Genomic DNA, 27,637 nt, shown 5'->3' on the forward strand with positions numbered 1-27,637 from the left:
TCCAAGCTTAGTTGCTTTAGTTACTTGCTGTGCTTTTTGCATTGTGTTGTCAATACTTGTCTTGCTTTGCATGCTTTAGCTACTTTTTGTATAGGCTACCTTGTTTCCTTGTGTAGTCGACTTATATCTATGCCTTGTTCTCCATGTTTAGTTGCTTTAGCTAGTTTCTTTGTTTTGTTGCTTTAATTGCACACTTGTCTTTATATTATTTTTATGTAATAATTTGCATGTTTTTTATGTTCTCAATGTGCTATTGTTACTATTACATCTTATTTTCATGCTATGTTTTATGTGCTACTGTGAAGGAGCTGCTGCTCAGTTCATTTCAGATCTGAGTCTGAGGTGATATTCTCGTTTAGCATTTTTTTTTTATTCCGCTATTTGCGCCAATTTTACCTCTCAGTTTTTTTACTTCATGTTTATCGTAAGCAGTTTTTAGGCTTTTGGTCAAGAGCAGCAGGTCTTTCACAGTTTTAACTACATGTTGTACTGCATGTAATTTTGTATATAATCCTATCTGTTATTTTACAGCTTGCTTACTATATGTTTTAACTGTTTATCTTTGTTATATATAGTCGGTTAAAAAGCGCCTGTCGCTTATGTTGTATTGTTTCTCTGTCTTGCCGACTTAAAATAAAATTTATCTTATCTTATCTTATGCATTCTGCTTTGATCAAATTTTTGTTCGTCTGCAAGATACATCATCATCATCATCATCATGGTCTGCAGTAATCACCTCACTCTAAAAGTATACTCGAGATTTGATGATACTTACAAGTTTAAGGTATGTGAAACCTTCACGCTATCTAGCCTACTTTAAGAACAGTTATTTATAAATACCTTACCCCCGGCAATTTGGATCTGCGTTTACTGAGGCAATTTCGATAAATTGCCTTGCCCAAAGATATACCACAATGGGAGAAGCTTGGAATCAAACCTGGGCCTTCAGCTCCAAAGGAAAGTGTCTTAAAGTATCCCTCTCGACCAATGCTTTCACCGAAGCTCTGAAGAATTTTTTTCCTACTATATATTATAACAAGTATTATTTTTCTTGTTTTGTTTTGTTGGGATTAGCGTCACACCGGGATATGGCATTAGCTTTCACGTGATCCCAGTGAAAGTATACGTATGATTTCCATGAAGTTGGCATATTTCTTTCTGGGTTTCATTCAAATGAATATTTTTCAAGTCGTTAATGGATCTCTATAGAGAAAAGGACACGTACAAAAGGGTTATTCATATTAAACATTTCACTCGTCCCATGCCATTTTTGAAATAAATTTTATTTTTATTTTGACTGACCGTGAATGGTCATAATTTATAAATGCCACCAATCTGTCTCTTACCCTTTCTGTTCTCTAAATGAATGTCTAAAAATTGCCATATATGCAGTCATTTAAAGCAAAACTGTTATAAAAATAAAAGGTAAGGGTAAATGTCCCGGAAGCAGAGAACACCCCAAACACAGCCAGAGAGCCATAAATAGCGAAGTAGGCCCTGAACAAAAAGAAACTGTAACGGAAAAATATTATTATTATTATTATTATTATTATACCAGATTTATATAGCGCCCTTTTCATGATAAACACGTTCAAAGGCGCTTTACAGCAACTGCAGCCACACAGGGCGCGAAATCATCCTCTACTAGTACAGACACAGAGCGATCTGACCAGAGGGACAGAGTGAGACAAAGCCCCCACAGAGAGATCAGAAATCAGATACAGGCTTGTCCGGCTAACTTAGCCTAGCTCGTTGCGAATAGACAGCCTGGTTCTTTAACGTGCCCAGTGTATAGCACTGATACACGCAAGGATTGCCTGGGTTCCTGACCAGTACACCTCTAGCTGGGTGGGAAACACTGACAAGCGTTTCTGAAAATTCCCGAGTAGCTGCCGGGGATCGAACCCCGACCTCAGGATTGGAAGGCCAGTGTGCAAACCACTGAGCTATCCGTCCACCCATAATAAAATATAGCAGACAGGTTGCTTCAAAAATCCAACAACAAGAAATTTTAATAAATGCAAAATATGAAAATGGGTAAGGCGTAGATAAATGGATGGGGGTGTTGGAGGAAGTGGAAAAAAGCAAGGCTGAATATTCATCAGGGAAAGCCTAGTTCCAAAACCGCGGTCTCCCTACACTACAGCACAAACACTCGCGTACACAAGACACACGCACGCACGCACGGACGCACAAACAAACAAACAAGCAGGGAAAAACAACACAGTGGGGCGCCGCCCAGGGACGGCCAGTGGCCAAATATATGATGAGTACCTAACTTCACTCGTAGTAAAAGGGAGAGAGTGTAAATGCAAGGGGTGGGGTGGGATGGAATGGGGGCGACACAAAGAACAGACAAGACAATATACGTAACATAAAATACGAAACGGACAAAAATCTAGAACGGATGTTTCTCTTGATGAAGGATATGGTGGAAGTTGCCTTTTTTAGTGATCTTGTCAGTGTGCTTTTTTCCAGGGGAGGTCGTTGGATATGGTAAAACCAAGGTATTTTGAATTGTTTGTAGTTTTCAGTTGTATGCCGTTGTAGGGGGTGACACAGGGTGTCTCTTTGTAGTGATTTGTATAACTTCACATTTGTCGGGATTGAATGCCATCTGCCAGTCATGCTGCCGTGATGCAAGGTTGTCAAGGTCTTTTTGCAGCTGGCGTGTATCTTCCTTGGTGTTGATGATCCTGTATAGATCACAGTCGAGCTGTGGACTTAACCTTGGACGGGAGATCATTGATGTAAACCATGAAGAGAAGAGGACCAAGAACACTGCCCTGGGGAACGCCGGAAGTGACTGAGGAGGTAGCTGAACTGGAGCTTTCAAGAATAACCTGCTGGGTTCTTGGCGAGATCATTGATGGTGATGATAAGCTGGTGTCACAGGAACGCCTTTTGCGGAAACCATGTTGGCTGTCTATGATGATACGGTGTATGTCAAAATGGTACATGATGTTGCTGTGGATGATGTTTTCAAGGACTTTACAAGATACAGAAGTCAGAGAGATTGGTAGGTAGTTTGAGGGACAGAAACGGTTGCCTTTGTTGAAGATTGGTGAGACATGGGTGGATTTCCAAATATTTGGGATTTTACTAAGCTCAATTGAAAGCTGGAATAGCCAGACCAGGCCTGAAGACAGTTCCTCAGATGCCAGTTTGAGTAACCTGATCGGGATTTTGTCTAGCACTAGCTGCAGCTCTATATGGCTTGAGATTGTTCAGTAGCTTTTGGACACCCATTTTGTTGATATCTGTGGCAACTAGTATGGCTTGGGGGCAGAGCTGAGCAGTTCGCTGTATCTTCTTTTGTGAAGACTGAGGTGAAGTGGTCATTTAAAATGTCTGTTTTCTGCTTGCTATCAGCAGAAACACAAAAACTATCATTACTCTTTGATTTGATGTAATTCCAGAAGGCGTTGGGACTTTCGTGACCTTCGGTCAGCATGTCTGAAACGTGGTTGTCGTGGCTTGAGCTCTCCGTTTGACAGCTTTGTACTTTGCCCAGTCTGCTGGGGTATTGTGCAAAGCTGTTTAAGAAGGTAGCTCCATCGTTCATCTGCATTAATGGCAATTGTTTGTAACGTGCTACTACTTCTTCTTAGTTTGAACATTTTAAAATCCCAGTTATTCATGTTCTTACTGTTGCTGAAAAGAAGTGTCTCAGTGTTTCTACTTTTACTCTCACTTACCTGACGTGCACCATATCCACAATACTTGTGAGAGGAGTGAGGTATGAAAAGATAGATAGATGTACTTTCATGCTTCAGAAACAGTTCTTCTGTTGTATTGTTTTATCAGAGAGATGCATTCATCGGTTTTGTAAATAAATGTAGCGGGAACCAGATCAATCACATATTTCAGTATATTGCTATAGCATTAATTAACACCATTTCAAGTGTTGTGAAACTATTCCAACTGTTTCTACCTGTCAAGAATATGTCCCAGCTAGCATCGGTATCCCAATGGTAGAATTTTTTTCTAAATTTTGGCCAAAACCGCTGACACATATTGAACTTTCAATTTTTCCAATAATCGGTATTATCGATTTTTTGACACATTAAATAAAGAAGGATAAATTCGATTTATTCGTTGCATCTTAAATGGTTTAAAATAACGAATTTGCTTCGGCGACAATAGTTGATTTAATCTTTCCTCTAAATGATGATATAATTTTAAGAATTGTAAGATTATTTCACTTACCTTTTGAACCATTTCTATGTTACCACCCTTTATTTTCCATTGAAGTCAATAGTAAATTTAGGGTCATTTTCATTGATATATCGCTCAAAATGAGGAAAACGGAAAAAATAATCGTTTTTGCTTCGGTGATGTTGCAAAGAAAAATTAGTGCTCGACTCAACCGGGGGTAGACCCTACTTACCGTACAAAATATACTGTATCAGTCTCAGGAAAAAATGTGCAGCCTCGACCGGGATTCGAACCTCGGACATTCGGCTTAACGTGCCAACGCTCTACCAATTGAGCTACCGAGGCCACCTGATACGAGAACCGCTACACACCTTCCCCCTCAAGTTATAGCGAGACATTGGCGCTCCTGGCAAATGTCTACCGCAGACTGTTAACCGAATTCAGATGCACACCCCAGCCAAACTGCTTCGCCCCGCATGGGATCCAAGGGTGAGCATCCCGGACGAGCCCCCAAATGTAACAGTCTCAGGAAAAATGTGTAGCCTCGACCGGGATTCGACCCTCGGACCTTCGGCTTAACGTGCCAACGCTCTACCAATTGAGCTACCGAGGCCACCCGATACGAGAACCGCTACAATACGGTACGGCATGACACAGAGAATAGACACATTACCAAACAGGAAGTTAAGTTTGACAGTTCGGTCGCAGAGTGAGTCAAAATCAACTGGTTGTTTTGTTAATACTATCACGATATTAATGTGCATTTGATGTGTTTACAAATATATGTTGAAGCTTACGGTAAATTTTGTTCATGGAGTTTCAAATGATTTTGTCTCGCATAATTTATTCATGTTGTTGCCTTAGAAAATAAAAATCATGAAATTTATGATAAAGTGTCTAGGGGTACGTACCTCTAGACAAGACTGTTAGGGGTTTTCTAGGGGTACGGACCTCCGTTTTTCTAGAAATTAAGGGTAATTTATATTTCAAATTTTATTGAAAATAATAAAAAAACAAGGAAGACTTCATCCATAATCTCCTTAAACTTGAATCTAAGTTGTTTACAGATAACATCTAGATCTTCATCCGATTTGTTACATTTTCCTTGGAAACGTAAATAACCAAGGAACACCAAATAAATCACAAGGATTCAAAGTGGCAGAAAAAAAGATACAAAGATTAATAATTTAAAAAAAAAAGGAATGTTATGTATGTTGTGAAAAAAAACAACTATTTTTAATGATTATTTACTCTTAAGGTATTTATGTTTTCCACACATTTGGTAGCCATTACGAGATACAAGGAACTCTGTATCTGTTGAATACTGGAAAGGGACTCAGTCTCTGAGCAAAAATTATCCAGGAACGTGTGTGCGCTTAGGTCATTTAGTCATAAGAAATTGTCCCTTTAAAACTATTAATGGTGTCACAGTTCACTGCACTTTCTTGCAAGTTATTCCAATCAATAAATGTACGCGGAAAAAAAGAATATTTAAATATGTCTGTATCTGGCACCCCTTTAATTTTAATCTGTTTCTGATGTTTATTTCGTGATGTGCGTTGGTTGAACTCGATGTAGTGATCGGCGGGGATAGCTACCAGGTCGTTAACGATCTTGAAGAGGAGAGTGAGTCTTTGTTCCCATCTTCGTTCTTTTAATGGTTTCCAGCCAAGTTGGTTCATCATTTGCGAAACACTACTTGTACGGTGATAGTCATTTTGAAAAAACGCGCTGCACGACGTTGAATGTTTTCTATGCGCGTTATATCTTTTGAGAGATATGGATCCCATACTGTAGATGAATAGTCCAGTACTGATCTTACAAGTGAAATATAAGCTGTTTCTTTGAATTGTTTGTTACAGTTCTTCAAATTCCTTCGTATAAATCCAAGAGTTGAGTTTGCTCTGTTGCATATTTTATTGATGTGTGTAGCCCATTTCAAGTTATCACTAATTGTTATTCCAAGATAAGAGTTTTCTTTTACATGTTCCAAAATATGGTTGTCCAATGAATAATTAAAGGTAAATGGTTTCTTGCTTCGATGGATGGACATGATGTAACATTTTGAGGCATTAAATCGCATTCTCCATTTCTTAGCCCAGATCTCTAAGGCTTTCAGGTCTTCTTGTATTTGTATAATTTGGTCTTGAATACTTTCAATTTTGCAATACAGTAAACAATCATCTGCGAATAGTCTAACGGTGGATTTAACACAACTTGGCAGATCATTTATGTGGCACAAGAAGAGCAGGGGCCCCAACACAGTGCCTTGTGGCACACCCGAGTCTACGGAACATGGAGTTGAGAATTCACCTTCAACTACTACTTGTTGTAGTTTGTTCATAAGAAAAGATTTTATCCAGTTGTTAATTTTTCCATTTATACCATAGTTCTTGAGCTTATAAAGTAGTTTACGATGGGGCACTGTATCAAAAGCTTTACTAAAGTCCAAAATTGCCATGTCAGTTTGTATTTTAGAGTCAAAATTTTTCATAATATCATGCATCGTTATTATCAATTGACTTTCACATGAATGACCACTGCGAAAACCATGTTGTAGCTCTGTCAAGATCTTATTTTGTTCTAGGTGGTTCATTATATGACGACAGATAATATGTTCTAATAATTTGCAACATACGCACAAACAGTTATTTAATACTGTTTCTTTTACTTAATGATTATAAAACAGTCAGTTCCGTGCCGATTATTATTATATCTTATTAAATAACAAAATAAAACAAACAAAATGCATGATTATTATTATGGCTATATTTTTTTTCTGCTGAATTTCTATAATAATTTATTCAGCGGTTAGATTCACTAATTAATCTATTATCAACAGTTTGTTTTACAATAAACTAATCAACACGGAACAGTGTATTAATTTGGAGTTCTTTGGTTATTTAGGTTTTGGAAGAGAAGGTATTTAAAACCATTGGGTGAACGCTGGGATCTGTACTTCATTTAAATCCAAGTGAACACTGGTTAAGTCCTATTTCATTTACAACAAAATTTAAGATGTAAATAACCCTAAATCTCTAGAAAAAGGAGGTCAGTACCCTTAGAAAACCCCTAACAGGATTGTCTAGAGGTACGGATCTGTACCCCTAGACACTTCCTTTTATATTTTAGAGTAGATTTTCTATCATTATCATTCATTTTATTAACTTTTAAAACAAATAGATTGATTTACATTACCATATATTGAAATTTCGCTCTGCATTTTGGATAGGAAAATCATAAATATGTAAGTTTATAGTGCATCATTTTGACATAGCAATTAATGTAAATATACTGATCACGCATTGTCAGGACAGGACCGTAGGAAGCATTTTCAGATTGGGAGGGGCACACATTATGAAAATCAGCTAAAAATGATTCACTGTCAAAAAATTGCTATGATAATTACCATTATCGGTCAAATTATTGGAGGGGGAAACCCCCCCCCCCCCCCCCGTTCCTACGGCCCTGCAGGATTATGCAGGATTTTCATGTTGTGTACCAATTTTTTTATTTATTTTTTTTTGTTGGATTTAACATCGCACCGACACATGATAGTGTACCAATGTATCCCGAGGGATTGTGCAGATGTTATAACGCGTAAATGAACATGTACTAATGCTATTCTAGAATAAAACGCGTAAAAACTAAGAAATGAATATATTCTGTATCAACGTCATTAAATTTCAATGAAATGCGTCGGAAAGTCAGTGTTGTTTAATGACATTGATGTCATTTCCTTTTGAATTATCCATTTTTGGGCCGTAATATGTTTATTCTTCGCTGTGTAACGCGCATATTTAAAAAGGTGTTGTAACAGCACGTGAGTACAAGAATCTCACATAACACACATTTACTCTCCTGTCCTCTATATGTCAAACTAAAATTTCTTCATTTTAAGGCTCTCTTGTGGTGTCGGCATCTTTCATTTTGTTGCAATTTGCAAATAATATATCAAGTAAAGTTTAGTCTTATTGGCTTGTCTATTGTCTAGAGGTATGGATCTCTACTGCTAGAATCAAATTGTAGAAGTACAGATCCATGCCCCTAGACACTAGGACATGGGATATGATAAGATATGAATATCTTTATTGACAGAGTGGGGAAAAAAACAAAGTCACCTACACATGATCTGGGTTTTCCATTGAATACGCTTCAAATTCCTTGCCCCTCATCTCCGGGTTCAAGCCCCTGCTCATTCCATTCAGTGGGACATTCTTCCTGCTAGATTGGAGACTTAAGGACTTCGGTTCTACTAAGATGCAAGTTTCTGCCTGAAATAATGCCTGGAGGGGCATTTGCTGCGACAAAGCTGGAGGTTTCTTCAACCATTAAATCTTGAATATTCTTTCATAGCAGTGTTCTTCCTGACCAGACCTGAAATTCAGATTTATCATTATATAATTCATATAAATTTAGGTATTTCAGTAGACAGTTTACAGTTTTCATAACAAGATTTTGTTTGCATCAAACAATTTCTTTCTTTTTTTATTTATATTTAAAAACTAAGTAATTTGGTAAGCTGTCTAAATGTTTGACTGTGAAACTGTGTAAAGCTTACTAGCAAAAATATAATTCACATCTATGGTGAAAAAATATTGTTATTTGCTGTTTCTCTACTGTTTTATATTTCCTATCATATTTTGTTTGCATTAAATTAGCGAAATTTTTGGAATTATAAATATGTTTTTCTTTTCACAGAATAAAGAATAAAAATGTCGGGATTTTTGGATAACTGCCACCTGCCAAATTGTGAATGTATTGAGCTTGGAGAACGTAGGAATATGGTTGCATCTATCATTTCTGGATTGCTGGTAAGTGAGGAAAATTTTCTCTTTTGCCTGCCTTTGAAGAAGAAGGGATATGTTGTTAGTTGGACTCTACAAAGAACAGGTAGAGCTATTGGACTCACTTGTGTGTCTGCAGCTGCGTTGGCCTCCCGATTTGGTTAAGTTTTTTTTCTGGTACAAAATGTATCTCAGAAACAACTTGTGGGAATGGATTGAAACTTCACACAGATCATATTCATAGTGATAATCTGACTTACACTGTACAGGTTCCATAACTCTATTTTGCTTTTTAACAAAATTATGCCTCTTTTTTTAGCTCATCTGATTTTTTGAAAAAAAAGATGATGAGTTATTGTTATCACTTGGTCGGCGTCGGCGTTGCCTGGTTAAGTTTTATGTTTAGGTCAGCTTTTCTCTTAAACTATCAAAGCTATTGCTTTAAAACTTGCAACAGTTTTTCACCATCATAAGCAGACGCTGTACATCAAGAAACATAACTCCATCCTGCTTTTTGTAAGAATTATGGCCCCTTTTGGACTAAGAAAATATCAGATTTATTGGTTAAGTTTTATGTTTAGGTCAACTTTTCTCCTAATCTATCAAAGCTATTGCTTTGTAACTTGCAACTGTTGTTCACCATCATAAGCTGACTCTGTACATCAAGAAACATAACTCCATCCTGCTTTTTGCAAGAATTATTGCCCCTTTTGGACTTAGAAAATCAGTTTTCTTGGTTAAGTTTTATGTTTAGGTCAACTTTTCTCTTAAACTATCAAAGCTATTGCTTTTAAACTTGCAACACTTGTTCACCATCTTGAGCTGACCCTGTACATCAAGAAACATAACTCCAACTGTCTTTTTGCAAGATTTATGACCCCTTTGGTACTTAGAAAATATCAGATTTCTTGGTTAAGTTTTATGTTTAGGTCAACTTTTTCTCTTAAACTATCAAAGCTATTGCTTTGAAACTTGCAACACTTGTTCACCATCATAAGCTGACCCTGTACAGCAAGAAACATAACTCCATCCTGCTTTTTGCAATAATTATTGCCCCTTTTGGACTTAGAAAATCAGTTTTCTTGGTTGAGTATTATGTTTAAGTCAGCTTTTCTCATAAACTATCAAAGCTATTGCTTTAAAACTTGCAACAGTTTTTCACCATCATAAGCGGACGCTGTACATCAAGAAACATAACTCTGTCCTGCTTTTTGCAAGAATTATGGCCCCTTTTGGACTAAGAAAATATCAGATTTCTTGGTTAAGTTTTATGTTTAGGTCAACTTTTCTCCTAAACTATCAAAGCTACTGCTTTGTAACTTGCAACTGTTGTTCACCATCATAAGCTGACTCTGTACATCAAGAAACATAACTCCATCCTGCTTTTTGCAAGAATTATGGCCCTTTTTGGACTTAGAAAATCATGGGTATGACAACTTTTCTATTATACAAAAAAATCAGATGAGCGTCAGCACCCGCAAGGCAGTGCTCTTGTTTTAATTAGCAATGACCGTAAGCTGAAATAGTTTCTGATCTACAACTGGGGAACATTCTGACCTACAGCTGGGAAACATTCTGACCTGCAGCTGGGGAACATTCTGACCTACAGCTGGGAAACATTCTGACCTATGCTATCAAACTTTGTAGCATTAGTGCTTATTGTCAGTAGATGACCCACAAAATTTTTAGTGCCAGGAAGTCAGAGGTCAAGGTCATAGTCAATTTTTGATTGAAAAAAAACAACAGTTTGTTGTAATTAATTCGAAACAGAGTGTCAAGCCTGATGGGCTGATTGTGTTGTAAATGGATAACCATAAATATTTTTCACAAGAGGTCACAGTGTCAGTGGCCAAGGACTGCCTCGGTAGCCTAGTGGTAGAACGTCTGCTTCGAGCGCGGGAGGTCGTGGGTTCGATCCCCAGCCGCGTCATACCAAAGACTTAAAAAATTGTACTTTAAGTAGCTTCCTCGCTTGGCGCTCAGCATTAAGAGGATAGTGCTAGGACTGGTTAGCCCGGTGTCAGTATAATGTGACTGGATGGGGTTTCATGCCACCTGTCTATGGTGTGATATTCCAGTTAGGCAGCACTATAAAGTTGGGCATTGTGCTCACTGCGACAAGTAGACAACGTCGTTTATATGACTGAAAAATTGTTGAAAAAGACGTTAAACCCGAACACACAAAGACCTTGACCATATTATAATAAAACTGGTTCCTTATTTATAGCTGGAGAATGCTTTGGCCTATGACCATCAAACCTCACAGCATGATTCTCTATGTTCAGAAGAGGACTTTAGGGTCAGGAGGTCAATTGTCAAGGTTACAGCAAACCAGAGATTGAAAATTACTTGAGTATCCAGTAACCTCCAACAGGCCCACATAGAGGGCATAAATCATGTGTTTTATATACTTTTATTTTGTCAACAGATGTTCAATCTTTCATCTATGCTCTTTAAAATTAAAGTGGAGACTGTCCTTAAAATTTAGCCTGCTGGCGGCAAGTGGTTCTGCCTTTGCAACCAGTGCAGACCAAGATCAGCCTGATCATGGTTTGCACTGTTTGCTATTCAGTCAGTAAATTATCAGTGAACACCCCTTTGAATAAGAAGTGGTACTGCCCAAATTGAATGATGGACCAGTCCATTTCAGAAATTTAGCAGGGTAAAGGTTGATTATTGTTTGCTGTGTTCATACCTAACCACCTTGAATTGCCTCTACCTAAACTGTTTTTGACCTCAAAATGATTTTTTTTCATAATTTCAATTGTCTCAAAGCACTAATTTTTACTGTGGACAAACTTTGACAATAAGGTAAAATAACCTTATTTTTTAAATATTACAAAATAATTTGTTGTTATATGCTCCTTTACGATGGTTTAATTAGTAATGAGGTAGATGTAAAATTATGAAAACTGTGCCAAATGCATGGTTTAAATAGTCAAAGGATTTGTAGTCAATTTCCAGAAAAAGAAGTGTATAATGTATTTCAGTTCTTCAGTGGATGGTGGATTGTGATAGATGCTGCAGTGATGTACCCAGATCAGAGTGATTTTCATCATGCCTGCCATACATGTGGAGCTATAGGAACGGTAGCTTTCTTTTTGTAAGTCTTTTTCTGATTTGATACTAGTGCAACAGTTATTTTCCATGATCAAAGCAGTTCAATTTCCACCATGCTTAACATACGTGTTGAGCCATAAATGTGGTAGCATTCTTTCGTAAGTTTTTTCCCTGATTTGATACTAGTGCAACAGTTACGTACCATGAACATAGCAATTTCCACCATGCTTGTCATATATGGAGTATAAAGTTTGTAGTATTCTTTTTATATTTGTCTTGATTTGATACTTATGCAGCAGTAATGTACCCCGATCTAAGCATTGTCCGCTACTGTCTTGTATGAGGACAGTAGCATTAGTTTTGTAAGTTTTATCTTAAACGCTCAAGTAGGAATTGGATTTTAGTGCTTTGATTGTCTTGTTTTAAAGAATTGTGTGTTAACAATAACTTTCTTTTGTTTTGATATGAAATTATTTTGGTAATAGGGATGGCAATGAATATTCGAATATTCGTTCATTGCACGAATATTCCAATACTGTTTCACTATTCGAATATTTGGGAAAATTAAGATCATGAAAAATAAATAAAAGCCAAATGAAAGAACCAAAAACTGTTCATTTATCTAATTTGGCAAAACCAGCTTCCATTATAAATACGTGGGAAAATGGCTTCTATCTTTGTCAGATGTGTCATTTTGTATACTAGCGTGCTATAATGATGACAGTTTACCCTGTCGTTAATACTGCTAATTGCTTGCCTTTAGAAGATTTGCCTCCTGCTGTTTTGAAATATTTCAAGCAATCGTCCGATGAGAAGTCGGCTCCTTGTAATATGTGTGGAGAGAACCTTACTTACATGTGCGCTACATCCCTGTAAGAAATAAATAAAACCTTTATAAATTATATGTAAATGAAGGCATGTTACGAATATTTTATCTTTCCAAAAGATGAACAAGCGATGAGAATGATTAGTCTGTCTTAATTCGTCAATATCTGAATTACTTTTGATGTAAACGAAAGTAGAATTAATGCAGGTCGCAAATTAGGGTATGATAAACCATCAGATTTTGAGTTGATTTGTTGACCGAATATTCAAATACCAAAAATGCTATTCGTTGCCATCCCAAGTTTTAATAAATAAGTGAGAACTTGTATGATTTATTATAAATGTTGCTTTAGATATTTGGATCAATACCGTATATATGGTGTGGCTATTTGTTGTTGATTTCAGAATAAATTCAGTGTCCAGCGGACAGATACGAGGTGATTCTTACAGTACAGGGTGCCTGGGTCAAAATGGTAATTACATACTTGTATAATACTTAGACATTTATCTGGTTAGGTATATATGCATGTTGATATCTTTGATTAATCTTTTGATAGACTACAGGTATGATCAAATGTTTACAACTGCCTTATTATGTCTCCCACCACACAGTGGTGTGAGAGAGATATTGATTTACTCCTGTCTGTGTGTCTGTCTGTCACAAAGCTTGTCCGCACTCTAAGTCGAACATTTCTCATCCGATCTTTACCAAACTTGAACAAAATGTGTTTGACCATAAGCCCTCGGCCGAGTTCGATAACTAGCCAAATCGGCCCAGGCTCTTCGGAATTATGGCCCTTGACAATAATTAATGAATCACCTAGACTCATAAAAATGCTGAAGTATTCATTCTCAAACATGCACCAAAAACTATTCATCTTGTCCGCACTCTAAGTCGAACATTTCTTATCTGATCTTCACCAAACTTGAACAAAATTGTTTGCCAATAAGTCCTCGGCCAAGTTCGATAACTAGCCAAATCGGTCCAGGGTCTTCGGAATTATGGCCCTTGACAATAATTAATGAATCATCTAGACTCATAAAAATGCTGAAGTATTCATTCTCAAACATGCACCAAAAACCATTCATCTTGTCCGCACTCTAAGTAGAACATTTCTCATCCGATCTTCACCAAACTTGAACAAAATGTGTTTGACCATAAGTCCTCGGCCAAATTCGATAACTAGCCAAATTGGCCTAGGCACTTCGGAATTTTGGCCCTTGAATTACCGAAAATCGGCCTTTTTACTCTTTAAAGGTATATTTGTAATGAGTAAACAGTATAAAAAGACTGACTTACTATTTAGATGATTAGGCAGTTGTGGGAGACATGCGCTTTTCTCAAAAGCAGCTATAATTCTGTATTTATAACATATAGCACAAGAAGCAAGTCACACAGTAAAACAAAAATAGGTAGTCACTGTGATGGAGGCCTGATCCTGGCTCTGCAAAGAAGTTTTTTAGAATGCTTTATATTGATTCTCAAAACAAAACCACTTAGGTAGTTGTCACATGCAGATGTGCCTCAGTTAAGTTATGCTTGTAATTTTAATAAGGGTTAAAAGTTGCAGCACATCCTTTGTGGCAGTACTTTCAAATTGTTTGGAGATTAAGTAACAGTTGCACACATTGTCCTGTACTCAGTATCTGTCTGTCTTTTAATAGCTCAAGGTAGCTTATAAGGCTTTAAGAATGATAATTCGCATTTGCATTATATATAGAATGTGTATGTAGACCTGTACATTTTTCGAAATCATTAATGTCTTTTAAAAAAACAGAAACTGATTAACTGAATAGCTATAGAGCATAGGACTATGAAAAGGTCACTAAAGGGAATTAAATGTCTTACCAGTCAACACTTAAGTCTTTTTGAGCATGGCTTACAGCTAGGGGTAACCCCCTGTACCAAAAAGTTTTACTGCATTTTATTTAGTTATCCATTTTTAGCTCGACTATTCGAAGAATAGGGGAGCTATCCTACTCGCCCTGGCGTCGGCGTGAGCGTTAGTGTCATATGTTAAAGTTTGCATACCCCAAATATTTTCAAAGTCCATTGAGATATTGCTTTCATATTTTGCATACTTGTTTACCATCATGACCCCAGTTTGTAAAAAGGAGGAGGCAACTCTATCAAGCATTTTGACTGAATTATGGCCCCTTTTTCGACTTAGAATATGCTTATTGTAATGTTAAAGTTTTACTCATAGCTTATATTATACTATCAAGCACTGAGAATCGTCAAGCGCGCTGTCAAGTGACAGCTCTTGTTGAGGAAACCATTTTTATAGAATTTTGATATCTGTCTTTAATTTTATTGTATGCCCTTACATATGCAGCAACAGGGGGTTATACCCCCATACCCTTACAAAAAAGGTCATAAATTAAAACAAGTTACTTTTTCAAAAGTCGGTGACACATATTGAAATTAATTAAGTAATTGTTTCAAGTGTACATGCTTAATTTATTTACAGCTGCACGTGTTTGGTTATTTTTGGGATTCCTGCTTGGATTTGGAGCTCTCATTGCAGCCTCTTGGATCTTGTTTGGTGTCTATGTTGTTCCTGGTGAGACTATTTAGTTCAATTTTTAAAAACTTTTTTTTTGGTATTCACACATTTTCAATGTAAAAAACATGGCAAAGTACACATATGTGGGAGTTGGTTATCACAGTCATAAATGCTGTGTAACAATGGTTGTATTTGGTACTATTACAGACCTGTCATTCTTGCTTACCAGACTGGAGTTTAATCGGTGCTGGAAAACCCTGTCTTACGGCCTGAGGAATTAGATGACTCTCATGTTGTAAATGACATATAAAAAACTACATCTGTATAGATTTATGCAATAACTTATATATTTAAAAGAAAGAGATAAATTTAAAATCAAATACCTTGATACATTGTAGTTGCTCTTTGTTCCTTATAGTTGATTTCTCGGCGATATATGACCATTTTGTGTCGATTCGCTGTAAAACCCAGCTCACTCACTTATAGTTGATTTCTCAATTTGAAAAATGATTTCTGTATGAAAAATATATTACACTATGCTGCAAATGATAAAACAAAACCAGAGCTAAACATCGTTATTTGTCTTTGAAATGTAATGATGTCTTTCTTGTTTACGGATGTTGATTTCCCACACTTTGTTTAAATTTGCTGCTGTAAGAAAAAAGTGCTGTAAAGAAAGTTATTCATTTGATTTACTATTATTTCCTGAATATCGCATACAAGGAAAAGATTCTATCACTGGCTGTAGGTGCTGATGGGAATATCAGGCTCTCAGGTAATTGATTACACAGTAACTCGGCAGAGCCTCGTTACGGCATAAGCAGTTACTCTTGAGCTGGATATTCCCATCTACACCTACAACCAGTGATAGAATCTTATACTGAATACTAGGTTACTTAAATCATTAAAATAAATAAAAAAGGCCAAAAAGTATCTTAAATAAGACTAAAAGAAATTATTCTCTTCTCATAAACAAATACAGTTTTATAAACAAAAAAGTTAAGCCATTATCGAGCAGAAGTTAAGGTAAAAGTTCAGTGAAAGTCTCCATCTGAAATGGATGAAACAACTTCTTTCCAGCCAAGAGCCCGAGACCAAGTCAGGAGTCATATTTACCTTCCCAGATTCCGGTATAGGTGAGGATACTGCTAGAAACAGTACCAGTATAAGTAAAACACCCATCACTGAACACAAGTCAGGGAATGAGTCTTCACTGGGAATCAAACCTGGGCCACTAACACTGTAGTCAGAACTTAAAATAAGATCATATTATTGTGCAAAGGTATTTAGATAGGTGGTGAAACAGCCAGCAGTGATAAATAAACTACATTAAATAAAAAAAGAAAAGCAGGTCGAAGACATTTATTTGAACTTTTAACCCACTTGTCAACTGGTTAACAGCATCACTTTTAAAAGTACTTTGTGACAGATATAGTTAAGCTGAAAATGTATCCTCTCGAGTTTAAACATGAAATGTTTACTTATACATTTACAGGGGACAAACCAGAATGGCCAGGCATTGCAACATTTCTTCAAAATGCACTGATATTTTTCAGGTAAATTTTGTCATAGTTGCCTTTTGTATTTCTTCTTAGACATGGTGTCATTTCCCACTGCTTGTAGCTTGTGTATTCCTATGACATGCTTGCTTAGCTTCCTTCTTATACCTCAAAATTATTGTTACATTTCCTAGAAAGTTCTACTACACACATTGCCAGTGTGTTAATGATAACTGTCGAGTGTTTTATGTAGGTTACAGCAAGTAGAAACATTATTTCAATAGCCTGAACTGTTTGCATGCCATATATATTGTTATGCGCATCTTGTGGAACATGATCAGGATTTTCTGCATGCTCACTAGAAAGAACCCTCCATAAAAAACGTATCCTTTTGACCCCTACCCCAACAGGCACACGCATAATGTACTTGATAGATTGTCAGCAAGCATTTGCAGCCCACATAGTGTCTTACCATAACGTTATTAGCACACTATAGTATGAACAGTTTTGTTCTTTGTGTGATTTTATTTATTTGTCAATTTTGAGCTACGCAAGTTGAAATGTTCCCTCAGCAATTTTTGTTTGAGTTGCTAATTTCATTTCTCTACCTACATGTAATATGAAATGTGAAGCAAAAAATTAAGATATAAAGTATAGCTTAGTTTTGTTTTTTGTCAATATAATATTACTTTTAAACCAGATGTCACCTTTTTAGCTCACCTGTCACAAAGTGACAAGGTGAGCTTTTGTGATCGCGCGGCGTCCGTCGTCCGTCGTCCGTCCGTGCGTCCGTGCGTCCGTGCGTCCGTAAACTTTTGCTTGTGACCACTCTAGAGGTCACATTTTTCATGGGATCTTTATGAAAGTTGGTCAGAATGTTCACCTTGATGATATCTAGGTCAAGTTCGAAACTGGTCACGTGCCATCAAAAACTAGGTCAGTAGGTCTAAAAATAGAAAAACCTTGTGACCTCTCTAGAGGCCATATATTTCACAAGATCTTCATGAAAATTGGTCAGAATGTTCACCTTGATGATATCTAGGTCAAGTTCGAAACTGGGTCACCTGGGGTCAAAAACTAGGTCAGTAGGTCTAAAAATAGAAAAACCTTGTGACCTCTCTAGAGGCCATATTTTTCATGAGATCTTCATGAATATTGTTTAGAATGTTCACCTTGATGATATCTAGGTCAGGTTCGAAACTGGGTCACGTGGGGGTAAAAACTAGGTCAGTAGATCTAAAAATAGAAAAACCTTGTGACCTCTCTAGAGGCCATATTTTTCATGAGATCTTCATGAATGTTGGTCAGAATGTTCACCTTAATGATATCTAGGTCAAGTTCAATACTGATCATTTTGGGAAATCAAAACTAGGTCAGTAGGTCTAAAAATAGAAAAACCTTGTGACCTCTCTAGAGGCCATATTTTTCAATGGATCTTCATGAAAATTGGTCAGAAGTTCACCTTGATGATATCTAGGTCAAGTTCGAAACTGGGTCACATGCGGTCAAAAACTAGGTCAGTAGGTCTAAAAATAGAAAAACCTTGTGACCTCTCTAGAGGCCATATTTTTCAATGGATCTTCAGGAAAATTGGTCAGAATGTTTACCTTGATGATATCTAGATCAAGTTCGAAACTGGGTCACGTGGGGTTAAAAACTAGGTCAGTAGATCTAAAAATAGAAAAACCTTGTGACCTCTCTAGAGGCCATATTTTTCATGAGATCTTCATGAATATTGGTCAGAATGTTCACCTTGATGATATCTAGGTCAGGTTCGAAACTGGGTCATGTGGGGTCAAAAACTAGGTCAGTAGGTCTAAAAATAGAAAAACCTTGTGACCTCTCTAGAGGCCATATTTCTCAATGGATCTTCATGAAAACTGGTGAGAATATTCAGCTTGATAATATCTAGGTCAGGTTCGTAACTGGGTCATGTGCGGTCAAAAACTAGGTCAGTAGGTCGAAAAATAGAAAAACCTTGTGACCTCTCTAGAGGCCATATTTTTCATGAGATCTTCTTGAAAATTAGTGAGAATGTTCACCTTGATGATATCTAGGTCAAGTTTAAAAGTGGGTCACGTGCCTTCAAAAACTAGGTCATTAGGTCAAATAATAGAAAAAGCTTGTGACCTCTCTAGAGGCCATATTTTTCAATGGATCTTCATGAAAATTGGTCAGAATTTTTTATCTTGATGATATCTAGGTCACATGTGCTCAAAAACTAGGTCACTATGTCAAATAATAGAAATAACGACGTCATACTCAGTTCAACACTGGGTCTTGTGGGGATAGGTGAGCGATTCAGGACCATCATGGTCCTCTTGTTTCATGAGTCTTATTTATTTAGCATATTTGTTTTACACATTTTAAAGACATTTTTCATCTGGCTTACACATTCAAATTTCCCTGGAATCAAATTGTTAGTCATATTGTCAATTGCTACATTTGAAAAAACTGAATTTCTTAATTTGACTGAGGACATTGCCATTTGTAGAATTTATTGACTGTTGTAAGGAATATTTTCTAACTTGTACAGTTCATTACAAAGTTTCATATGTATATGCCAACTGGTACATTTATTTTCCTTTTCTCTATATCCTGGCACTTTTTTTTTTCAGATAAAATTTCATAAAAAACCTACACATGTATTGTGATAACATTTTTGTTCATTATTAAGACTTACAGTAAGAGGTTTAAGATAAGATGTTTTATTATAGTTCGGCTGTAATTGCATTTGCAGTAAATTGTGCAACTATATACACACAGTTAACTAAGAAGCTGTGCTGCTCATGTTTTTCCATCCCAATAATGCTAATGGTTTGATATCAAACCACCTCATAAAACAGTACTGGTGTTTCTCCAGGAAGAAGTTTTCTTAAGTATTAGAGTTTACATATTGAATTTAAACAAAAGTATGTTAGGCTGCTAAATGCTGACTGCTAGTAGAGAACAGTATAGATCAATGCTGAAAAATAAATAGCCTTAAAGGGGCATGCCTCCAGTTTTAATTTTTCCTTCTTCAAAATTTAGGAAATATTTTCATCAGTTATAGTCCAATAGTAAAACAAAGTTAATTTCAGAGAGTTTTAGATGTTATTTTCTCTTCTAAAAATGATATTGTGTAAACATATGGAGACATGTCACTGTAAATAGTCTCTAATATTCTACTGAATTAAATAAACTTCTTTCATTGTATTTATATACTTTCTCATATACCAAAATGGAATCACTGCAAGTTTTATATGTAAAGATTCTTACATGTTACAAAGGTCTTCTGTTTGTTAACATGTATTATTTGGTATCTTAAGTTGGACTAAAATTTACTTTTTCATGTCTTGTGCTATATGAAGAAAGTTGAAAGGTATTTTCAAAATCAGAGTACATGAAGCAGACAAAAATAGTGATACATTAAATGTTAAGGAAATAATATAGAATATTTTTGCAAGTATTACTGATTTTTTCGTTACATGAAGAGTTAACTGATTCCAGTTATATTAAACTCTTTATCCATTACGGTACTTTCAAATTCATAAGAATTAAGAACAGGAAAAGTAGGAACATAAACTTGCAGTGGTTTCTGTGTGTGTTTTGCAGTGCGATGGTGTTTAAATTTGGCCGGGCTGAGGACCTCTGGGAATAGCAATCCTTCTACTAACAGCTAGCCTCTTGTTCTACATAGTTAGTACTATATTCTATATATATATTCTCTCTTGTGTACAGTCACCTCTAAACAGCAGGCACCTGTGAGAAAATGAAAATTCTTGAGATGCTTGTACATGTACTTCAGTAGATATTTTTAAGATAAAACATTCCTGACCAGGTAAGATCACACAGGTTGATGCTGTAAAGAAGTGGCTGTTTTACATCTGTATGTGTTGTCAGGGCAGCCAAACCATGTGACTTCCATTAATGTACACATATTAATGTACACATGAGCTAAGTTTAAGTAACATTATAACTTCCTTATTACTTGTTGGTAAAAAGTGTAAAAAAAATAACAGGAAAAAAGTGCTTTTAGCCTCATTTATCTGACTTTCTCAGTATATTGTATGAACATTTTTCACAGACAAAATATGTAGGTAAGAGCCTTTAGGCAAAGTGTGTAAGAAAAGTATTGTGATTGTCAGGCTGATATTTTATGTGGAGGAATGCACTGGCTTTTCTGTCTTTATTGCTTTGAGTCTTATCAAAACCAGCCAAACAGTAAGGAAATTAAATTATAACCTAAATGTTAGCCTGAATCGAGTGATTTTCCCCATTTGTATATTACCAAAAAGTCATATGAATTTGACACCCTGACTGTGGTTTTGGTTTTTTTTTCATATCATAAAGTTGGTTTTTGGGTGTTACAAACAATATTTATGTAGAAACATAGAAAGTAAATATGCAATAGTCTCTGAAGTCTCTATTTCTTTATTGTGCCCCCCTTCGAAGAAGAGGGGCATATTGTTTTACAGAGGTCGGTCGGTCTGTTGCTAGGTAGGTCGGTCAGTATGTAGACCAGTCGTTTTCCGCATGATAACTCTAGAACGCTTGGGCCTATGATCATGAAAGTTGCTAGGGAGGTTGGTCATAACACGAAGATGACCCCTATTGATTTTGAGATCAGTAGGTTAAGGTCAAGGTCACAGTGGCCTGGAACCGGTAAACGGTTTCCAGATGGTAACTCAAGAACTTGGGCCTAGAATCACTGAAGTTGATAGGGAGGTTTGTCATAACCAGCAGATGAACCCTATTGATTTTGAGATCAGTAGGTCAAAAGTCAAGGTCACAGTAACCCGGAACTGTTAAACTGTTTCCGGACAATAACATGAGAACGCTTGGGCCTAGGATCACAAAACTTATTTAGGGAGGTTGATCATGATCAGCAGATAACCGCTATTGATTTTGCATTCAGTAACCACAGTGACCAGAACAGTTAAACAGTTTCTGGACGATAACCTGAAAACGCTTGATTTTAGGATCACGGAACTTAATAGGGAGGTTTGTCATGACCAGCAGATGACCCCTATTGATTTTAAGGTCAGTAGGTCAAAGGTCAAGGTCACATAGACCCAGAACAGGTCTATGGTTTCCAGATGATAACTCAAGAATGCTTGGGCCTTTGATCAAGAAAGTTGATTAGAGAGGTTAACCATGACCAGCAGATGACCCCTATAATTATTTTGAGATCAGTTAGTCAAAGGTCAAGGTCACAGTGACTCGGAACAGTTTAATCGTTTCTGGATGATAACTTGAGAATGATTGGGCCTAAGATCACGAAACTTAATAGGGAGGTTGATCATGAATATCAGTTGACCCCTATTGATTTTTAGGTCAGTAGGTCAAAGTTCAAGGTCCCATTGACTCAAAACAGCAGTTCTTGAATGCATCAAGGGGAGCATTTCGTGTTCTATGAGCTCTTATTCATCTTTTCTTGACATGTTTTGTAATGTTTACATCATAAAAGGCATCAATTTTTAGCTCATCTGATTTTTTGAAAAAAAAATGATGAGTTATTGTCATCACTTGAGCGGTGTCGGCGTTGCCTGGTTAAGTTTTATGTTTAGGTCAGCTTTTCTTCTTAACTATCAAACCTATTGCTTTGAAACTTGGAACACTTGTTCACCATCATAAGCTGACCCTGTATAGCAAGAAACATAACTCCATCCTGCTTTTTGCAAGATCTATGGCCCCTTTCGTACTTAGAATATATCAGATTTCTTGGTTAAGTTTTATGTTTAGGTCAACTTTTCTCCTAAACTATTAAAGCTATTGCTTTGAAACTTTCATCACTTGTTCACCATCATAAGCTGACTCTGTACATCAAGAAACATAACTCCATCCTGCTTTTTGCAAGAATTATTGCCCCTTTTGGACTTAGAAAATCAGTTTTCTTGGTTAAGTTTTATGTTTAGGTCAGCTTTTCTCCTAAGCTATCAAAGCTTTTGCTTTAAAACTTGCAACACTTGTTCACCATCATAAGTTGACCCTGTACAGCAAGAAACATAACTCCATCCTGCTTTTTGCAAGAATTATGGCCCCTTTTGGACTTAGAAAATATCAGATTTCTTGGTTAAGTTTTATGTTAGGTCAACTTTTTCCTCTTTAAACTGTCAAAGCTATTGCTTTGAAACTTGCAAAACTTGTTCACCATCATAAACTGGGCCCTGTACAGCAGCAGCATAACTCCATCCTGCTTTTTGCAAGAATGATGGCCCTTTTTAGACTTAGAAAATCATGGGTAGGACAATATTTCTATTATATAAAAAAATCAGATGAGCGTCAGCACCCGCAAGGCGGTGCTCTTGTTAGCTCATTTGATTTTTGAACAAGGCAGTTCAAAAGACAGCTATATCCCCAGCCTCTTTTTAGCTCGACTATTCGAAGCGTGAGCGTTAGCGTCACACAAATGTTAAAGTTTTGCGTACCACCCAAAATATTTTCAAAGTCCATTGAGATATTGCTTTGATATTTTGCATACTTGTTTACCATCATGACCCCAGTCTGTAAAAAGGAGGAGGCAATTGTATCAAGCATTTTGACTGAATTATGGCCCCTTTTCAACTTAGAAAAAATGTTAAAGTTTGCATACCACCCCAGATATTTTCAAAGTCCATTGAGATATTGCTTTCATATTTTGCATACTTGTTTACCATCATGACCCCAGTCTGTAAAAAGGAGAAGGCAACTCTATCAAGCATTTTGTCTGAATTATGGCCCCTTTTCGACCTAGAATAAATGTTAAAGTTTGTGTACCACCCCAAATATAGCCCCTTTTCGACTTAGAATATGCTTATTGTAATGTTAAAGTTTTACTCGTTGTTTATATTATACTATCAAGCACTGAGAATAGTCGAGGGCGCTGTCCACTGACAGCTCTTGTTAATGGATAGTGAAAAGGTTGATGGTATTGGGTGGAAGCATTGACGTTGTTAAGTATATTTTATAGTCCATGTATGGCGACATCAGTGAATTTGAAAATCCTTCAAGGGGTTTAGGAGATACAGAGCGGACACAAAATGGAAGGCTCAAACCTTTGACCTTGAGTTGTGACCTTGACCTTGAGCCAACATGGCTGACTCACGAGTTTGCACATCGTCTTGATGAGGTGATCATTTGACCAAAGTTTCATGAAAATCCTATAAGGGTTTAGTAGATACAGAGCTGACACAAAGTGGAAGGCTCAAACCTTTGACCTTGAGTTGTGACCTTGACCTCATGAGTTCTGCCTATCGTCTTGATGAGGTGATCACTTGACCAAAGTTTCATGAAAATCCTTCAAGTGGTTTAGGAGATACAGAGCAGACACAAAGTGTTACAGAAGGACAGACAGATGGAGACCATTCCTATAAACCCCCCCCCCCCCCTCCCAACCACCACTCGTGGCAGGGGATTAAAAAGAAACAGATATTGTGGTCACTAGATCTTAAGCGTTGGATACGATGTTTGCTTTGGTCAACTTTTAGAGCTATTGCTTTGAAACTTTGCACACTTGTTTATTATCATTACTTGAGTATGTTGGCCAAGAACCATAACTCTCACTGGGAGTTTATTTGAATTTTGGCCCCATTAGTATTTAGGAAATATGAATTTCTTGGTTAATTTTCTCTCAGGTCCACTTTTCTTTACTATAGGGCCTGGAAATAGCTTTGCAATTTTAAAGACTTATTACTCATCATTAGCTGAGTAAGTTGGCTAACATCATATATCTTGCTTGCATTTTGTTGGAATTATGGCCCTTTTTCTAACTTTTGCTTGATTAAATTTTTGCTCATGTCCACTATTTAAATACTGTAAGAGCATTAGCTTTGGAACTTAAAAGACTTACAAGTATATCTTTATTACTGGAGTACATTGGCTATTAATTATAACTCTCATTTGCATTTTGATAGAATTATGGCCTTTTGTATACTTAGAAAATTGGATTGTCTTGCTTAAACTTTTTGTTTGGGTCCTCTTTTCATGTAGCTTTGAAACTTTGTACAGATGTTTAATATCATTAGTTTAGTAAGTAGGTCAAGAAAGAACCATAATTCTCTTGCATTTCATCTGAAGTATGGCCCTTTTTAAGTTAGATAAGAAATATTTCTTAGTTATTTTTATGCCCCCTGCATCTACTGATGCGGGAGGCATATAGTGATTGTCCTGTCCGTCCGTCCGTTTGTCCATCCGTACGAGGTAAACCAAATGGGACCGTTTCTTCTAGCATCAATACCCCTAACTAGAATGACTTGATACTATTGCAGATGTAACCTGTGGCCATTCCTCATCTTCAGACATCACCTGACCTCAGTTTGACCTTGACCTTGAACTTGACCTCGTTTTGGACTTAGGTTGCTTTGTATTGACAAGGATACATTGCCACCGGGGGCATCAAGCGTTTATTGAACGCAGCTCCTTGTTGTTAGGCCTACTTTCCTTGAACACTGTGGTTTTGAAACTTGATATATTTTTGTCATCAGTTGATGAGTAAGAAGGCCGAGAACTATAAATCTTTTCTAACATATTGCCTAACGTCAGGTGATTTGTTAGCCCGCCCGCTTAGCTCAGTAGGTAAGAGCGTTGGTCTACGGATCGCGGGGTCGCGAGTTCGATCCTCGGGCGGGGCATATGTTCTCCATGACCATTTGATAAACGACATTGTGTCTGAAATCATTAGTCCTCCACCTCTGATAATTCATGTGGGGAAGTTGGCAGTTACTTGTGGAGAACAGGTTTGTACTGGTACAGAATCCAGGAACACTGGTTAGGTTAACTGCCCGCCGTTATATGACTGAAATACTGTTGAAAAACGGCGTTAAACCCAAAACAAACAAACAAAATCAGGTGATTTGTTACATTGCAGTTCACTGATATTCAAGTTTGGAAGGACAGAGGATTTGTGGCAGTAGAAGGCTGGATTAAGATATCATCTGTGTTGTGCTGTATCATGATATCATCCGTGTTAAGTTGTACCTGAATAATATCCTCATTGTTTTAATGTCCAGATCTGAGTTGCTTGAATTAGGTGACTGATTTGCACTATAGTGAAGTATATGACCGTAATTTGGTAAAATAGTTTGAAATGGTAAATTCATTTGTATATGTTCATTACATGAGGTAACTTAGGATTACTGTAGTTCAGATATATGTTGAAGTTTTGTTAGAGTTTCTGTATGAAACACATGCTGGTGCACATTGAGGTCCGTTTGTCTGTTCAACTGTATCCTTGACAATGAGTATTATGTTTATATTTATGTAAGATGACATAGATGTTTAGCAGTTTCAGCTTACTTTTGTTTCAAAAATATATGTGTATATTCTTATATCTGTATTATGAGCTTGCAATGTCTTTAAGTGGTTGAACTTTGAAAGCTTATGTTGCACATAATGCAAAGTACGACTTTTTTAAACCATAGCAATGTAAAGATAATATCAAAAGTGCTATATATAAGTATTGTTTGTTGATATTTTATGAGTGTTATGTAAGGTACAGCTAAATCCTTAAATGAGCCATGCCATGAGAAAACCAACATAGTGGGTTGGCGACCAGCAAGGATCCAGACCAGCCTGTGCATCCGCGCAGTCTCGTCAGGATCCTTGCTGTTCGCTAACAGTTTCTGTAATTGCTATAGGCTCTGAAAGCGAATAGCATGAATCCTGACCAGACTGCGCGGATGCGCAGGCTGGTCTGGATCCATGCTGGTCGCAAACACACTATGTTGGTTTTCTCATGGCACGGCTCAAATACTGTATAAAATTTTACTGTGTTGCAAAGGCACATGAAGGCAGTAGATAAATACACAGAACTCACTTAATCTGTTTTTTTTCCTGCTTATTTACAAATAGTTACAAAACTGAAGAACTTTCTAAATTAAAGAAAAATATAAATAAAATCTAAAAGTATGAAATTTGTTCAGTAATTTATAAATGGTTGCTAACAGGAGGTATAATAGTCATGTAAATACACAGTGCAAGCATAGAGTGTAAGTGGTGTCACAATATTATAAATGAATATTTGAGTGCAAAATTATGATATATTCATTCGATTCTCTGTTATTTTTCTACTGTTTTTTCCCCGTATTTTTTCTTTATTTGTATGTATGAATCGATAGAATGGTTTGTTTAAAATAATTGCGTTGTTCATGAGTAAAACTTATTGAATGTGACCTATACAAAAAGAGTTACCTTGCAGAATGACCTGTTAAGATTTATTGAGAATTGATTAAATCCCGGTTATTCTGACAGTGATGTATTAAGGAGTGACATGTTTAAAGGAAGGAAAAGAGGTACTGTACAAACAGATAATCCTGCGGGCATATCTATTCTTTAACCCTTACCATGCTGAACATGATTGATTCTGCCTTTGCAACCAGTGTAGATCATGATCAGCCTGCACATCCATGCAGTCTGATCATGATCTGCACTGTTCGCTGTTCAGCCAGTATCTTTTTGGTAAGCACCCCTTTTAACAGTTAATGATACTGTCAAAATTGGAAGATGGACTAGTTCATTACAGAAAGCAGGGTAAGGGTTAAAATAGAAGTAAGTTTAAACAAGGTTTTAATCTTCGTAATACATCACTAAGAATATACTAGTTACTAGTACTAGTAATGTGACTGGTCTGTGATGCAGTTAGCCTGTCGTTAGCCTGTCATTTCATATGAATATTTGATATCGAGAATTAACCTGTAAAATTACACAGTTGTTTAGAACACATTTTAGGTTTTATGTATCTTTATTATGTTGTTGATATTGTTTTCCTTTTATTAGAAAATAAAAATATGGAGAAATGTGATTTAGTGTTCAGTGTATTTGATAAGTTTGAAATATCATGTTT

General features: G+C 36.6%; 1 protein-coding gene and 1 non-coding gene across 4 annotated transcripts; one reads left to right on the plus strand and one right to left on the minus strand.

Annotated features, from left to right (window-relative positions):
• Positions 1 to 4,430: 4,430 nt before the first annotated feature.
• Trnan-guu (transfer RNA asparagine (anticodon GUU)) lies at positions 4,431 to 4,503 on the minus strand. Its single transcript has one exon. It is a non-coding gene; the product is annotated as a tRNA-Asn (tRNA).
• Positions 4,504 to 4,751: 248 nt separating this feature from the next.
• Positions 4,752 to 27,595, plus strand: LOC128556176 (transmembrane protein 50B-like). 3 transcript variants are annotated; one of them, XM_053540309.1, is made up of 8 exons: positions 4,806 to 4,956; positions 8,860 to 8,972; positions 11,936 to 12,048; positions 13,236 to 13,303; positions 15,302 to 15,394; positions 16,833 to 16,893; positions 20,431 to 20,514; positions 25,664 to 27,595. In XM_053540309.1, exons 2-7 carry the CDS (start codon positions 8,874 to 8,876, stop codon positions 20,474 to 20,476), a joined length of 480 nt encoding a protein of 159 aa, XP_053396284.1. In that variant the 5' UTR covers positions 4,806 to 4,956; positions 8,860 to 8,873; the 3' UTR covers positions 20,477 to 20,514; positions 25,664 to 27,595. The 3 variants fall into 3 exon arrangements, with proteins under 3 accessions (XP_053396283.1, XP_053396284.1, XP_053396282.1); XM_053540308.1 differs by lacking the exon at positions 20,431 to 20,514 and having other exon boundaries at positions 4,752 to 4,867; XM_053540307.1 differs by lacking the exon at positions 20,431 to 20,514 and having other exon boundaries at positions 4,807 to 4,956.
• Positions 27,596 to 27,637: the final 42 nt, after the last annotated feature.

This window comes from Mercenaria mercenaria, chromosome 4 (assembly GCF_021730395.1).
Source record: "Mercenaria mercenaria strain notata chromosome 4, MADL_Memer_1, whole genome shotgun sequence".
NCBI classification, from domain to species: domain Eukaryota; kingdom Metazoa; phylum Mollusca; class Bivalvia; order Venerida; family Veneridae; genus Mercenaria; species Mercenaria mercenaria.